Here is a 16,179-nt window from a genome sequence, read left to right on the forward strand (position 1 = left end):
GGAATGTAGCCCGCAGCATTTCCGCGCATTTTTTTCCGCAGTATGAGCACTGCGGATTGCGTTTTCTATAGGTTTACATTGTACTGTAACGCATGGAAAGCTGCTGCAGATCCGCAGAAAAATCCACAACGTGTGCACAGAGCCTGAGGCCGGAGTCACACCAGAGAGTTTTACAGACGTATGAGAGGCGCAAAAACAACGCATTGCACACGGACCAATGATTCTCTGTGGGGCAGCTCCTATCTGCCGTATATTTCCCGGCCGTATTTAATGGGCTGAGAAAATTGCAGCATGCTGCGTTTGTCAGCTTATTGCCGAAAAAATCCACCAATGAAAGTCTATGGGGGCGAGAAAAATACGAATTACACACGGACCAGCAGTGTGACTTGCGAGAAATACGCAGCGGTGTTAGTGAAAAGTCGGTAATTCAGTGCGGTGTACAGTAAAATCACACTGACAGAATAGAATAGGTAGAATAAATGTCTACACATAGAATAGGTGTGTATATATATATGTCAGTGAGACACACATATACATATATTTATATTTCATACAGAGCTAGATAGCAGAAAAGCCGGTAATTCAATTGCCGGCTTTTGCTGTCTTCTTCCCAAACCCGACAGGATATGAGACATGGTTACATACAGTAAACCATTTCAAATCCCTTATTTTTTACATATTCCTCACTAATAATGTTAGTAGTGTGTGTGTGCAAAATATGGTGTATCTAGCTGTTAAAATAAAGGGTTAAATCACGGAAAAAACTGGTGTGGGCTCCCTCGCAATTTTCTCCGCCAGAATGGTAAAGCCAGTGACTGAGGGCAGATATTAATAGCCAGGAGAGGGTCCATGGTTATTGCCCCCCCTGGCTACAAACATCTGCCCCCAGCCACCCCAGAAAAGGCACATCTGGAAGATGCGCCTATTCTGGCACTTGGCCACTCTCTTCCCACTCCCGTGTAGCGGTGGGATATGGGGTAATGAAGGGTTAATGTCACCTTGCTATTGTAAGGTGACATTAAGCCAGATTAATAATGGAGAGGCGTCAATAAGACACCTATCCATTATTAATCCAATAATAATAAAGGGTTAAAAAAACACACATTTGGAAAAAAAGTATTTTAAAGGGAACCTGTCACCCCCAAAATCGAGGGTGAGCTAAGCCCACCGGCATCAGGGGCTTATCTACAGCATTCTGTAATGCATTCTGTAATGCTGTAGATAAGCCCCCGATGTATCCTGAAAGATGAGAAAAAGAGGTTAGATTATACTCACCTGGGTGGGTGGTCCGATCCGGTGGGCGTCGCGGTCCGGTCCGGGGCCTCCCATCTTCATCAGATGACGTCCTCTTTTGGTCTTCAAGCTGCGGCTGCGGCGCACTGATCTGTCCTGTTGAGGGCAGAGCAAAGTACTGCAGTGCGCAGGGTCCGGGAAAGGTCAGAGAGGCCCAGCGCCTGCGCACTGCAGTACTTTGCTCTGCCCTCAACAGGACAGATCAGTGCGCCGCAGCCGCAGCATGAAGACCAGAAGAGGACGTCATCTGATGAAGATGGGAGGCGCCGGATCGCGACATCCATCGGACCAGACCGGGACCGCCCCTGGGTGAGTATGATCTAACCTATTTTTCTTATCTTTTAGGATACATCGGGGGCTTATCTACAGCATTACAGAATGCATTCCAGAATGCTGTAGATAAGACCCTGATGCTGGTGGGCTTAGCTCACCCTCGATTTTGGGGGTGACAGGTTGCCTTTAATGAAATAAATACACATGGTGTTGTAATATCTTTGGCTACTTTCACACTAGCATCGTGCACTGCACGTCGCTATGCGTCGTTTTTAAGAAAAAACGCATCCTGCAAAAGTGCTTGCAGGATGCGTTTTTTTTCTCCATAGACTAGCATTAGCGACGCAGTGCGACGGTTGCGTCGTGTTGCGTCGGACCGTCGGCACCAAAAAAGTTGCATGTAACGTTTTTTGGTGCATCGTGTCCAGCATTTCCGACCGCACATGCGCGGCCGGAACTCCGCCCCCTCCTCCCCACACCTCACAATGGGGCAGCGGATGCGCTGAAAAACAGCATCCGCTGCCCCCGTTGTGCGGCGCTTCCACATTATGCGTCGGTGCGCCGCAACATCGCATTGCGACGTGAGGTGCACGACGCTAATGTGAAAGTAGCCTTAATTATACGCTCAATCCAATCGAAGACCCTTGTCACCTGAAACAATGTTAAAATAAAAAAGCAACAATATCCCATACCTCTCCGGCGTTACAGTCAAGTCCCACGCTGTAAATCCTTCTGAAGGGGTTAAATAATTTTACAAGCTGGAGCTCTGCTAATGCAGCTGTTTTCCCTGGCTGTAAAAACTGGGGAATGAATTGAAAGCAGGGGAACGTAGCATCGTAGACTTGCGGTGCTGCGCCCCTTGCTGGCATAACCTCATATGAACTCTAGCATGGGAATTTTTCTGAATATTTTCTCACGCTAGAGTTCATATGAGTTTATGCCAGCAGGGGGCGCAGCACCGCAAGTCTAGGTAGCTACAATCCCCTGCATTCCATTCATTCCCCAGATTTTACAGGCAGGAGCACAGCTGCATTAGCAGGCTCCTGCTTGTAAAATTATTTAACCCCTTCAGATTGATTTACATCATGGGACTTGACTGTAACGCCAGAGAGGTATGGGATATTGTTGTTTTTTTATTTTAACTTTGTTTCAGATGACAAGGGTCTTCAATTGGATTGAGAGTATAATAAAGATATTACAACACCCTGTGTATTTATTTCATTAAAATACTTTTTTTCCAAATATGTGTTTTTTTTAACCCTTTATTAATATTGGATTAATAAAGGATAGGTGTCTTATTGACGCCTCTCCATTATTAATCTGGCTTAATGTCACCTTACAATAGCAAGGTGACATTAACCCTTCAATACCCCATATCCCACCGCTACAGGGAGTGGGAAGAGAGTGGCCAAGTGCCAGAATAGGCGCATCTTCCAGATGTGCCTTTTCTGGGGTGGCTGGGGGCAGATGTTTGTAGCCAGGGGGGGCCAATAACCATGGACCCTCTCCTGGCTATTAATATCTGCCCTCAGTCACTGGCTTTACCACTCTGGCGGAGAAAATTGCACGGGAGCCCACGCCAATTTTTTCCGTGATTTAACCCTTTATTTTAACACCTAGAGCCACAAAATTTTGCACATACACACTACTAACATTAGTAGTGAGGGATATGTACAAAAATAAGGGATATGAGATGGTTTACTGTATGTAACCATGTCTCAAAAATTTCGCCGTACGGATGACACATGGATAATTTTTGGAGAAAAAAATCGCATCCTCGCATTGAATACGGATCAATGTTCAGGAACTTTTCTGCGTATTACGGCCGTAAAAAACGGATCGTATTTCCCTACTCTGAGTGTGACGCCGGCCTTACATGCAGACTTTTTATTTCAGGGGAAGATACTCTTTGTCTTCTACCAGCTTGGTATGCTGAGACTTGTAGTACATGAACGTTGCATGTGCACGACACCTTCTGGTTATAGTTACGCTGTGTATAGTACAGGTATTTGTCATGATCCGATGCATGCAGCTGCCGCTGGGATAATTGGGAATCTGTGATAAGCGGCGACGGCTGCAGAGATGAGCGGCGGGAGAGATCCCCACAAATAAAGGAGCGCTCAGCGCCAGGGACTCTGGTGATTGGCAGCCGCAGAACGCTGTGATCACATGACCTGATCTCCCGGTGCCGGCAGCAGGTATACGGTTTTAATGCTGTGTTCTTATGTAGGGGGCTGATGATGTGCCGGCAGCACATATAGTGGCCACAGTTTTGTGTATGAACCTACCTAGTCCTATCGCTGGACCCACCACCGCTTTCTATTGATTTAATTAAAACAGCAAAAAGCAGACCAGTAAGGGACACATCACTGGAATCAGGGTCTCTGCCCCCGCATCATGCTGCTTTCAGACTGCACAGCAAAAGCCAGCTGACTGTAACCTTGGGTTTGGATAACTGTAAAATAGATGAGTTACTTTGTTCTATAATTGTATAAGATCCTGAAACCACAGCCCCCATAACACAAATACACGTCACCTGATCTGCTTCATCCAATCAGCACTCAGGGTTATACAGGTGAACAGTGTGTACAGGGCGTGTATATAGCAGTGCCATATACAGTGTGTGTATATATATATATATATATATATATATATATATATATATATATATATATATATATATGTATATATATATCTATCTATCTCTGCTGCCTGCTCATTGCTCCCGGGGCGGGGTCCTGTATATGGAGGCATCCGCTGATAACGTTCTGGCCAGCAGTGGTCGGCAGGTGCCGGCTGTGTGCGCTGTTGCTTCCTTTCACGATGGTTGTGTTTTTTCTTTAGGGGTTCTTCCTCTTCAGGGGTCCGTGTGAGTTCACAGCGGAGACCGTCTCCTCCCAGCGATGATATGACGAGCGGATCCTGCGCGCTGGGTACGGATGTCCGCTGCGTCCTGACTGCGCATTGCCGTGTCCCCGGCCATCATGCCATCCTTCCCTAACGAGCCTGGTACGACGCTTGCGCTCGCGCCTTCATCCCATTCTCATACTTTATGTAGCCGGATAGAAACTTTCTAGAACTGTGTAAAACGTGATCTTTCTTCTTCTTGTCTGGAAGACGCCTCCTCGAGCTTGTCTCTCGGCACGGCATTGCCTTATCAGTCCAATGGCTCCAACAGGAGAAAGATCCGGAAGAAAAGGAAAACCGGCGTCATCACCGCCAACGTGGCTGGAACCAAGTATGAGATTGGTAAGTGTCAGTGGTTGGTGCGACGCTGCCTCTGCGTCACCGGTGGTCCCGCAGTGCAGGCATGGAGGCGGAAGAAGGAGACACTTATAGCCCATGTAAGTCCATAAAAAAAGCATGAAAACCATCTTTCAGTGTCCGGCTCCCATGATTCCTCTGCTAACAGTGCAGCGCCTTCACACGAGTCTTACAATGGCCGATCCCTCTGATCTGCGATGATGGGAAGTGATCGTCATCTAATGATTGTGGTCATCTATACAGATAATGTGACCCAGTGGCTGTTGTGACCTGCTGCATGGTCTATACTGATAATGTGATCCACATCATGTGGGTGTTGTGACCTGCTACATGGTTTATACAAATAATGTGATCCACATCATGTGGCTGTGGTGACCTGCTGCATGGTCTATACTGATAATGTGACCCAGTGGCTGTGGTGACCTGCTGCTTGGTCTATACTGATAGTGTGACCCAGTGGCTGTTGTGACCTGCTGCATGGTCTATACTGATAATGTGATCCAGTGGCTGTGGTGACCTGCTGCATGGTCTATACTGATAATGTGATCCACATCATGTGGCTGTGGTGACCTGCTGCATGGTCTATACTGATAATGTGATCCAGTGGCTGTTGTGACCTGCTGCATGGTCTATACTGATAATGTGACCCAGTGGCTGTTGTGACCTGCTGCATGGTCTATACTGATAATGTGATCCACATCATGTGGCTGTTGTGACCTGCTACATGGTTTATACAGATAATGTGATCCACATCATGTGGCTGTGGTGACCTGCTGCATGGTGTATACAGATAATGTGATCCAGTGGCTGTTGTGACCTGCTGCATGGTCTATACTGATAATGTGATCCAGTGGCTGTTGTGACCTGCTGCATGGTGTATACAGATAATGTGACCCAGTGGCTGTTGTGACCTGCTGCATGGTGTATACAGATAATGTGACGCAGTAGCTGTTGTGACCTGCTGCATGGTTTATACAGATAATGTGATCCACATCATGTGGCTGTGGTGACCTGCTGCATGGTCTATACTGATAATGTGACCCAGTGGCTGTGGTGACCTGCTGCTTGGTCTATACTGATAATGTGACCCAGTGGCTGTTGTGACCTGCTGCATGGTCTATACAGATAATGTGATCCAGTGGCTGTTGTGACCTGCTGCATGTTCTATACTGATAATGTGACCCAGTGGCTGTTGTGACCTGCTGCATGGTGTATACAGATAATGCAACGCAGTGGCTGTTGTGACCTGCTGCATGGTTTATACAGATAATGTGATCCACATCATGTGGCTGTGGTGACCTGCTGCATGGTCTATACTGATAATGTGACCCAGTGGCTGTTGTGACCTGCTGCATGGTCTATACAGATAATGTGACCCAGTGGCTGTTGTGACCTGCTGTATGGTGTATACAGATAATGTGATCCAGTGGCTGTTGTGACCTGCTGCATGGTCTATACTGATAATGTGATCCAGTGGCTGTTGTGACCTGCTACATGGTTTATACAGATAATGTGACCCACATCATGTGACTGTGGTGACCTGCTGGATGGTCTATACTGATAATGTGATCCAGTGGCTGTTGTGACCTGCTGCATGGTGTATACAGATAATGTGACCCAGTGGCTGTTGTGACCTGCTGCATGGTGTATACAGATAATGTGACTCAGTGGCTGTTGTGACCTGCTGCATGGTTTATACAGATGATGTGAACCACATCATGTGGCTGTGGTGACCTGCTGCATGGTCTATACTGATAATGTGACCCAGTGGCTGTTGTGACCTGCTGCATGATCTATACAGATAATGTGACCCAGTGGCTGTTGTGACCTGCTGTATGGTGTATACAGATAATGTGACCCAGTGGCTGTTGTGACCTGCTGCATGGTCTATACTGATAATGTGATCCAGTGGCTGTTGTGACCTGCTGCATGGTGTATACAGATAATGTGATCCAGTGGCTGTTGTGACCTGCTGTATGGTGTATACAGATAATGTGACTCAGTGGCTGTTGTGACCTGCTGCATGGTTTATACAGATGATGTGATCCACATCATGTGGCTGTGGTGACCTGCTGCATGGTCTATACTGATAATGTGACCCAGTGGCTGTTGTGACCTGCTGCATGATCTATACAGATAATGTGACCCAGTGGCTGTGGTGACCTGCTGTATGGTGTATACAGATAATGTGATCCAGTGGCTGTTGTGACCTGCTGCATGGTCTATACTGATAATGTGATCCAGTGGCTGTTGTGACCTGCTACATGGTTTATACAGATAATGTGATCCACATCATGTGGCTGTGGTGACCTGCTGCATGGTCTATACTGATAATGTGACCCAGTGGCTGTTGTGACCTGCTGTATGGTGTATACAGATAATGTGACCCAGTGGCTGTTGTGACCTGCTGCATGGTCTATACTGATAATGTGATCCAGTGGCTGTTGTGACCTGCTGCATGGTGTATACAGATAATGTGATCCAGTGGCTGTTGTGACCTGCTGTATGGTGTATACAGATAATGTGACTCAGTGGCTGTTGTGACCTGCTGCATGGTTTATACAGATGATGTGATCCACATCATGTGGCTGTGGTGACCTGCTGCATGGTCTATACTGATAATGTGACCCAGTGGCTGTTGTGACCTGCTGCATGATCTATACAGATAATGTGACCCAGTGGCTGTGGTGACCTGCTGTATGGTGTATACAGATAATGTGATCCAGTGGCTGTTGTGACCTGCTGCATGGTCTATACTGATAATGTGACCCAGTGGCTGTTGTGACCTGCTACATGGTTTATACAGATAATGTGATCCACATCATGTGGCTGTGGTGACCTGCTGCATGGTCTATACTGATAATGTGATCCAGTGGCTGTTGTGACCTGCTACATGGTCTATACAGATAATGTGATCCAGTGGCTGTTGTGACCTGCTGCATGATCTATACTGATAATGTGATCCAGTGGCTGTTGTGACCTGCTGCATGGTCTATACTGATAATGTGATCCAGTGGCTGTTGTGACCTGCTACATGGTCTATACAGATAATGTGACCCAGTGGCTGTTGTGACCTGCTGTATGGCCTATACAGGTAATGTGACCCACATCATGTGTCTGTTGTGACCTGCTGCATGGTCTATACTGATAATGTGATCCAGTGGCTGTTGTGACCTGCTACATGGTTTATACAGATAATGTGACCCACATCATGTGGCTGTGGTGACCTGCTGCATGGTCTATACTGATAATGTGATCCAGTGGCTGTTGTGACCTGCTACATGGTCTATACAGATAATGTGACCCAGTGGCTGTTGTGACCTGCTGCATGATCTATACTGATAATGTGATCCAGTGGCTGTTGTGACCTGCTACATGGTTTATACAGATAATGTGATCCACATCATGTGGCTGTGGTGACCTGCTGCATGGTCTATACTGATAATGTGACCCAGTGGCTGTTGTGACCTGCTGTATGGCCTATACAGGTAATGTGACCCACATCATGCGTCTGTTGTGACCTGCTGGAGGTTGTAGTCTCTTATACTGTAATGGATAAGCTTTGCCTATGCAGGAAATGTGACCCACATAATGTGGCTGTTGTGACCTGCTGGGGGTTATAGTCCCATAATTCACTGTACTGTGAAGAGGCGCTAATCCTCCGTGGCCTAGGACTAACGTGGCTCGTTGTCTCCCAGTCCGCGCAGTGATCGAGGAGATGCCCTTTGTGAAGAGCCGGGATGATGACGAGACGGCGAACCTCATCTGGAGCGACTGTGCCGTACAACACGAGCGAATCGCTGAGCTCAGGAACTATCAGGTGCGGGGCCCGGGGCCACGTGATAGCCTGCCCTTATCTGTACATTATGTATTGGCCCTGGACACATTAGTGGCGCCTCCTTCTAGATGAGAACGTCGTCATACGGCGCCGCTGTGCAGGATCTGGCCTAAGTGGGAGAAAATAAAAAATAAAAAAGTTCTAGAGAAATTTAAAAAATAAAATAGTTGTAATTGAAAGGGAATGTGTCCGTCTATGGGGTCGCAGGTCGTAGGGAGCTGAATAACACGGCACCTTGTGATCTGCGATCTGGTGTCTGACTCCAGAGACATCTGTGGTTTCCTTATCTGTAAATAAGCTATTATGGACTATGGGCGGGGCATAGATCTCCCCGAGAATCTGCCCCTAGAGCTAATTGTAAAATAGAGGGGCGTTACCAGTGCGAGACATATAGATCAGGAGAGCAGACTGTCAGCCATTACATGTCTCACACTGGTAAATAATCTCTGGTGGTGGAGTCTCAGGGAGATCTATGCTCCACCCATAGCCCTGAACAGCTCATACGTTGTCGGGGCCCTGGCAGCTGCAGGCATCAGGCGGCATCATTAGGGGGCTGCGTTCTCGGGGGTCCCGGCAGCTGCAGGCATCGAGTATCATCATTAGGGGGTTGTCTTCTCAGGGGTCCCAGCAGCTGCAGGCACCAGGCAGCATCACTAGGGGGCTGTGCTCTCGGCGGTCCCGGCAGCTGCAGGCATCGGGTAGCATTATTAGGGGGGGGGGCTGTGTTCTCGGCGGTCCCGGCAGCTGCAGGCACCAGGCGGCATCATTAGGGGGCTGCGTTCTCGGGGGTCCCTGTAGCTGCAGGCATCGAGTATCATCATTAGGGGACTGTGTTCTCAGGGGTCCCAGCAGCTGCAGGCACCAGGCAGCATCACTAGGGGGCTGAGCTCTCGGCGGTCCCGGCAGCTGCAGGCATCAGGCGGCATCATTAGGGGGCTGCGTTCTCGGGGGTCCCGGCAGCTGCAGGCATCGAGTATCATCATTAGGGGACTGTGTTCTCAGGGGTCCCAGCAGCTGCAGGCACCAGGCAGCATCTTTAGGGGGCTGTGCTCTCGGCGGTCCCGGCCGCTGCAGGCATCGGGTAGCATTATTAGGGGGGGCTGTGTTCTCGGCGGTCTCGGCAGCTGCAGGCACCAGGCGGCATCATTAGGGAGCTGCGTTCTCAGGGGTCCTGGCAGCTGCAGGCATCGGGTAGCATTATTCGGGGGGCTGTGTTCTCGGCGGTCCCGACAGCTGCAGGCACCAGGTGGCATCATTATGGGGCTGTGTTCTCGGGGGTCCCGGCAGCTGCAGGCATTGAGTATCATCATTAGGGGACTGTGTTCTCGGGGGTCCCGGCAGCTGCAGGCACCAGGCAGCATCTTTAGGGGGCTGTGCTCTCGGCGGTCCCGGCCGCTGCAGGCATCGGGTAGCATTATTAGGGGGGCTGTGTTCTCGGCGGTCCCGGCAGCTGCAGGCATCGGGTAGCATTATTAGGGGGGGCTGTGTTCTCGGCGGTCCCGGCAGCTGCAGACACCAGGCGGCATCATTAGGGGGCTGTGTTCTCAGGGGTCCAGGCAGCTGCAGGCATCGGGTAGCATTATTAGGGGGGCTGTGTTCTCGAGGGGTCCCGACAGCTGCAGGCATCGGGTAGCATCATTAGGGAGCTGCTTCTCGGGGTTCCTGGCAGCTGCAGGCATCGGGTAGCATTATTAGGGGGGGCTGCGTTCTCAGGGGTCCCGGCAGCTGCAGGCATCAGGCGGCATCATTAGGGGGCTGCGTTCTCGGGGGTCCCAGCAGCTGCAGGCATCAGGCGGCATCATTAGGGGGCTGCTTTATCGGGGGTCCCAGCAGCTGCAGGTATCAGGCGGCATCATTAGGGGGGCTGCGTTCTCGGCGGTCCCAGCAGCTGCAGGCATCGGGTAGCATTATTAGGGGGGCTGTGTTCTCGGCGGTCCCGGCAGCTGCAGGCATCGGGTAGCATTATTAGGGGGGCTGTGTTCTCAGGGGTCCTGGCACCTGCAGGCACTGGGTAGCATTATTAGGGGGCTGCGTTCTCAGGGGTCCTGGCAGCTGCAGGCACCGGGTAGCATTATTAGGGGGCTGCGTTCTCAGGTTTCCTGGCAGCTGCAGGCATCGGGTAGCATTATTAGGGGGGGCTGCGTTCTCAGGGGTCCCGGCAGCTTCAGGCATCAGGCGGCATCATTAGGGGGCTGCGTTCTCGGGGGTCCCAGCAGCTGCAGGCATCAGGCGGCATCATTAGGGGGCTGCTTTCTCGGGGGTTCCAGCAGCTGCAGGTATCAGGCGGCATCATTAGGGGGGCTGCGTTCTCGGCGGTCCCAGCAGCTGCAGGCATCGGGTAGCATTATTAGGGGGGCTGTGTTCTCGGCAGTCCCGGCAGCTGCAGGCATCGGGTAGCATTATTAGGGGGGCTGTGTTCTCAGGGGTCCTGGCACCTGCAGGCACTGGGTAGCATTATTAGGGGGCTGCGTTCTCAGGGGTCCTGGCAGCTGCAGGCACCGGGTAGCATTATTAGGGGGGGGCTGTGTTCTCGGCGGTCCCGGCAGCTCCAGGCATCGGGTAGCATTATTAGGGGGGCTGTGTTCTCAGGGGTCCTGGCAGCTGCAGGCACTGGGTAGCATTATTAGGGGGCTGCGTTCTCAGGGGTCCTGGCAGCTGCAGGCACCGGGTAGCATTATTAGGGGGGCTGCGTTCTCGGGGTCCCGGCAGCTGCAGCACCAGGCGTCATCCATCATGACCTGCGTCTCTTACATATTTCTGCCTTTGTGCATTTTCCAGAGAATCAACCATTTCCCCGGGATGGGAGAGATCTGCCGGAAGGACTGCCTTGCAAGAAACATGACCAAGTGAGTGGTCCTGCTGTAGTGGGGTCTAATGTACGAGGAAAACCTGGAGACCTCCGCGACCTCGTCTCATAGATGATCCCAATGTCTTGAATATCAAAAACGAAGTTTCCAAGTTTTTTACAAGAAGTGTCCTACCGTTTTGTGCCTGCAGGTCCTGTGCAGATCTATGCTTCTCCATGGTAACAGACTACAAACAAACTCTGCAGTCTGATCCCTTCCATCTGTCCTGTCCTTGTGTCTGTGACTGCAGGGGAGCAGAGTGCAGTGTTATCATGGAGATCCATAGCTCTGCATGGGAGCTGCAGACTCAGGACGGCAGGACATATTGACACTGAAGGCTTTGTCACGATCTCTTCCGGCCTCACTGACTGACCCTTCCCTTCTCTCCATCAGTGGACGGTCTGGCTAAGATGGCGGTGAAGATACAGTTACTATTTTCTTTATTAACTCCTCACTTCCTGGCTGTCAGGCCCTGCACTATATTGCTGGACTTCCTTCATGCTTTCGCTTTAAGACCCGGCAGCTGCTATTGTATTGGGGCCGACCGCGCAGACACAGTTGTGCTCAAAAGTTTACATACCCCGGCAGACTTTTTGCTTTCTTGGCCTTTTTTCAGAGAATATGAATGATAACGCCAAACCTTTTCCTCCACTCATGGTCAGTGGTTGGGTGAAGCCATTTATTGTCACACTACTGTGTTTCCTCTTTTTAAATCATAATGACAACATAAAACATCCAGATGACCCTGATCTAAAGTTCACAAACCCCATTTCTTAATACCGCGTGTTGCCCCCTCTAACATCAATGACAGCTTGAAGTCTTTTGTGGTAGTTGTGGATGAGGTTCTTTATTTTCTCAGATGGTAAAGCTGCCCACTCTTCTTGGTAAAAAGCCTCCAGTTCCTGTAAATTCCTGGGCTGTCTAGCATGAACTGCGCGCTTGAGATCTCCCCAGAGTGGCTCAATGATATTGAGGTCAGGAGACTGAGATGGCCGCTCCAGAACCTTCACTTTGTTCTGCTGTAGCCAATGACAGGTCGACTTGGCCTTGTGTTTAGGATCGTTGTCATGTTGGAATGTCCACGTACGTCCCATGCGCAGAAGTATTTGCTGATAACGTGCTACACTCATCTTTCCTTCAACTTTGACCAAGTTTCCTGTGCCTTTTGTAGCTCACACATCCGCGAAACATCAGCAATCCACCTCCGTGCTTTACAGTAGGAATGGTGTTCCTTTCATCATAGGTCTTGTTGACCTCTCTCCAAATGTAACATTTATGGTTGTGGCCAAAAAGTTCAATTTTGGTATCATGACTGCACATTCCCTTGTTCCAGAAGTTTTGAGCCTTGTCTCTGTGCTGTTTTGCGTATTGTAGGTGAGATACTTTGTGGCATTTGTGCAGTAATGGTTTTCTTCTGGTGACTCGACCATGCAGCCCATTTTTCTTCACGTGCCTCCTTATTGTGCATCTTGAAGCAGCCACACCGCTAGTTTTCAGAGAGTCCTGTATTTCAGCTGATGTTATTTGTCGGTTTTTCTTTGCATCCCCAACAAACTTCCTGGCAGTTGTGGATGACATTTTTGTTGGTCTACCTGACCGTGGTTTTGTTTTTACAGGGCCCCTGATTTTCTATTTGTTAATCACTGTGTGAACTCTGCTGACTGGCATTATCAATTCCTTGGATATCTTTTTGTAGCCCTTTCCTGTTTTATACAGTTCACCTACCTTTTGCCGTAGATCCGGTGACAATTCTTTTGCTTTCCCCATGACTCATAATCCAGAAATGTCAGTGGCTGGATGAAAGATGCAAGAGTCTGTCTGGATCCCAGAAACTCACTCAGCTTTTTTGCACACAAGGCCAAGAAAGAAAAAATTCTGCCGGGGTATGTAAACTTTTGAGCACAACTGTATCTCACAGAGATCTCACACCGATGTTACGCAGATGTCACACTGACGTCATATAGTTGTCATGCAGATGTCACGCAGATGTGATCTTTTTTGTGTGGAGCATATTTATAGGGGTACAGTTTATTATCGGGGTCCCCGGCTCCCACGTGGTCTAGTAATGTGACTTTCCCTTGGTATTTTGCAGGATGATGAAGTGTCAGTCTCATGATTACGGCTTCATTCCCCGCACCTGGATCTTCCCCGCAGAATACACTCAGTACCAAAACTACGTGAAAGAGTTAAAGAAGAAACGGAAGCAGAAAACTTTCATCATCAAACCGGCCAACGGCGCCATGGGACACGGGTAATGCTACCGGGGACCCCACTGTTCATGTCTGACGTGGTGCAGGGACGCTCACTTCCCGCAGTTGCAGCTGTTTTGTTGGTTGTAGGTTATTGCTGCAGTGCAGGCGGCAACTTGTTAAAGTTATAACACCCTGAAATATAATGCTGCAGAGCGGGAGAAAGTCATCATTACTGCAGGTGTCATCAGTGTGTGATCATTGCGGTCAACCCCCCATGTCAGTGGAAATGGGGATCACAGAACTTCCTTGGGAGTAACCATTAGGGGTCACGCTCCTCCCCTCAGATCCTGCACTGGTGTCAAACTCCTCCCCTCAGACCCTGCATTAGGGTCACGCTGCTCCTTTCAGATCTTGTATTAGGGTTACGCTCCTCCCCTCAGACCCTGCCCTGGTGTCACGCTCCTCCCCTCAGACCCTGCCCTGGTTTCACGCTTCTCCCCTCAGACCCTGCCCTGTTGTCACGCTCCTCCTCTGACCCTGCGCTGGTGTCATGCTCCTCCCCTCAGACCCTGCGCTGGTGTCACGCTCCTCCTCTCAGACACTGCCCTGGTGTCACTCCTCCCCTCAGACCCTGCCCTGGTGTCACCCCCTCCCCTCAGACCCTGCCCTGGTGTCACGCTCCTCCTCTGACCCTGCGCTGGTGTCATGCTCCTCCCCTCAGACCCTGCGCTGGTGTCACGCTCCTCCTCTCAGACACTGCCCTGGTGTCACTCCTCCCCTCAGACCCTGCCCTGGTGTCACCCCCTCCCCTCAGACCCTGCCCTGGTGTCACGCTCCTCCCCTCAGACCCTGCCCTGGTGTCACGCTCCTCCCCTCAGACCCTGCACTGGTGTCACGCTCCTCCCCTCAGACCCTGCCCTGAAGTCACTCTCCCCCCCTCAGACCCTGCCCTGGTGTCACGCTCCTCCCCTCAGACCCTGCGCTGGTGTCACTCCTCCCCTCAGACCCTGCGCTGGTGTCACGCTCCTCCCCTCAGATCCTGTGCTGGTGTCACGCTCACAGTCAGAATCTTCTCCTTTTTTCCCCCAGGATCTCTCTGATCCGAAACGGTGAGAAGCTGCAGGCTCAGGACCATCTCATCGTCCAGGAATATCTGGATAAACCGTTCCTGATGGAAGGATACAAGTTTGATTTGCGGATTTACATCCTGGTGACGTCCTGCGACCCGCTGAGGATATTCCTGTACAATGACGGGCTGGTGCGGATGGGCACTGAGAAGTATCACCCGCCCTCCGAGTCCAATCTGGTGAGTGCATGTGATGGAGGCAATGGGAGATAAGTGGAGAAATGTGAAGCGGCTGCTTTATACTTCAACGAGCTTCCGGAGCTAAAATCTGGATGCTGCCAGCCACAGGTTACCGTTCGACTTGGATGATGTTCGCCCCAGTGGCAGCTGTATGTTGCTTTTTTCTATTAGCAGGTATAACTGATCATGGAGGGGTGCGGTGGGGTCACAGAGGGGTGCGGTGGGGACACAGAGGGATGCGATTGGGGCATGGAGGCGTGCAGGGGGGGCACGGAGGGCTGCAGGGGGGGCACGGAGGGGTGGAGAAAGGGCACGGAGGGGTGCGGGTGTTGTGTGTGGTAGAGCGGCTCACTTGGCTGCACACGGAGGTAGACACGGGTACACTGCGGCTTTAAGAACTTCCTTTGGTTTACCAAGGTGTGGTAAAGAAAGTAAAGCCCTCTGGGCAAAACAGGAAAACATAGCAAAATGGTGGCAGAACAAACACAGTCCTTCTGTGAGTGTGGTCCCTCCCGCTCACGGCTGACAGAACACACACGGCTCAGGTTCTCTAGTCCATGCAGCACTCTCCTGCAGTGCTCCCTCTCCAGGCTGATCACACTGAACTCTGGAAGCTCTGACCTTCAGCCACTTAAGCCCAGATCATGTGACTCCTCCACCACATGACTGATCACATGACTGTGACATCACCCAGGTCCTGTCAGCACACAGTGGTGCTGGCTCTGCAGGGGGAGATGTGGGGGACACTCTCCCACCTCTCTATGAGTATCCCCCTACAAACCTGCCCATCACATAACTTAACCCTCGTAACACTTACTGTACTGGAGGAAACACAACTCTGTACTTTATCCCACTGACGCCATTACCAGTGACTCGTATCGTCCCTCTATTACATCACCAGTGACTCGTATCGCCCATCTATTACATCACCAGTGACTCGTATCGACCCTCTATTACATCACCAGTGACTCGTATCGCCCCTCTATTACATCACCAGTGACTCGTATCGCCCCTCTATTACATCACCAGTGACTCGTATCGCCCCTGTATTACATCACCAGTGACTCGTATCGCCCCTCTATTACATCACCAGTGACTCGTATCGCCCCTCTATTACATCACCAGTGACTTGTATCGCCCATCTATTACATCACCAGTGACTCGTAT

The 16,179-nt window shown here is 50.5% G+C and overlaps 1 protein-coding gene across 18 annotated transcripts in view; it reads left to right on the plus strand.

Annotated features, from left to right (window-relative positions):
- TTLL7 (tubulin tyrosine ligase like 7) overlaps positions 1–16,179 on the plus strand; it is a 203,459-nt gene that overhangs the window by 33,880 nt on the left and 153,400 nt on the right. For 13 of the 18 annotated variants that reach the window (XM_077277940.1, XM_077277942.1, XM_077277937.1 and 10 more), the window contains 6 exons: positions 4,411–4,575; positions 4,684–4,815; positions 8,529–8,650; positions 11,447–11,514; positions 13,607–13,765; positions 14,796–15,012. In XM_077277940.1, the coding sequence (XP_077134055.1) occupies positions 4,551–4,575; positions 4,684–4,815; positions 8,529–8,650; positions 11,447–11,514; positions 13,607–13,765; positions 14,796–15,012 (723 nt within the window). In that variant the 5' untranslated portion in view covers positions 4,411–4,550. The remainder of the gene's footprint in view (positions 1–4,410; positions 4,576–4,683; positions 4,816–8,528; positions 8,651–11,446; positions 11,515–13,606; positions 13,766–14,795; positions 15,013–16,179) is intronic. The other 5 variants (XM_077277948.1, XM_077277947.1, XM_077277949.1 and 2 more) reach the window with 1 other exon arrangement.

Source organism: Ranitomeya variabilis, chromosome 8 (genome assembly GCF_051348905.1).
Source record: "Ranitomeya variabilis isolate aRanVar5 chromosome 8, aRanVar5.hap1, whole genome shotgun sequence".
Classification (NCBI taxonomy): Eukaryota; Metazoa; Chordata; class Amphibia; order Anura; family Dendrobatidae; genus Ranitomeya; species Ranitomeya variabilis.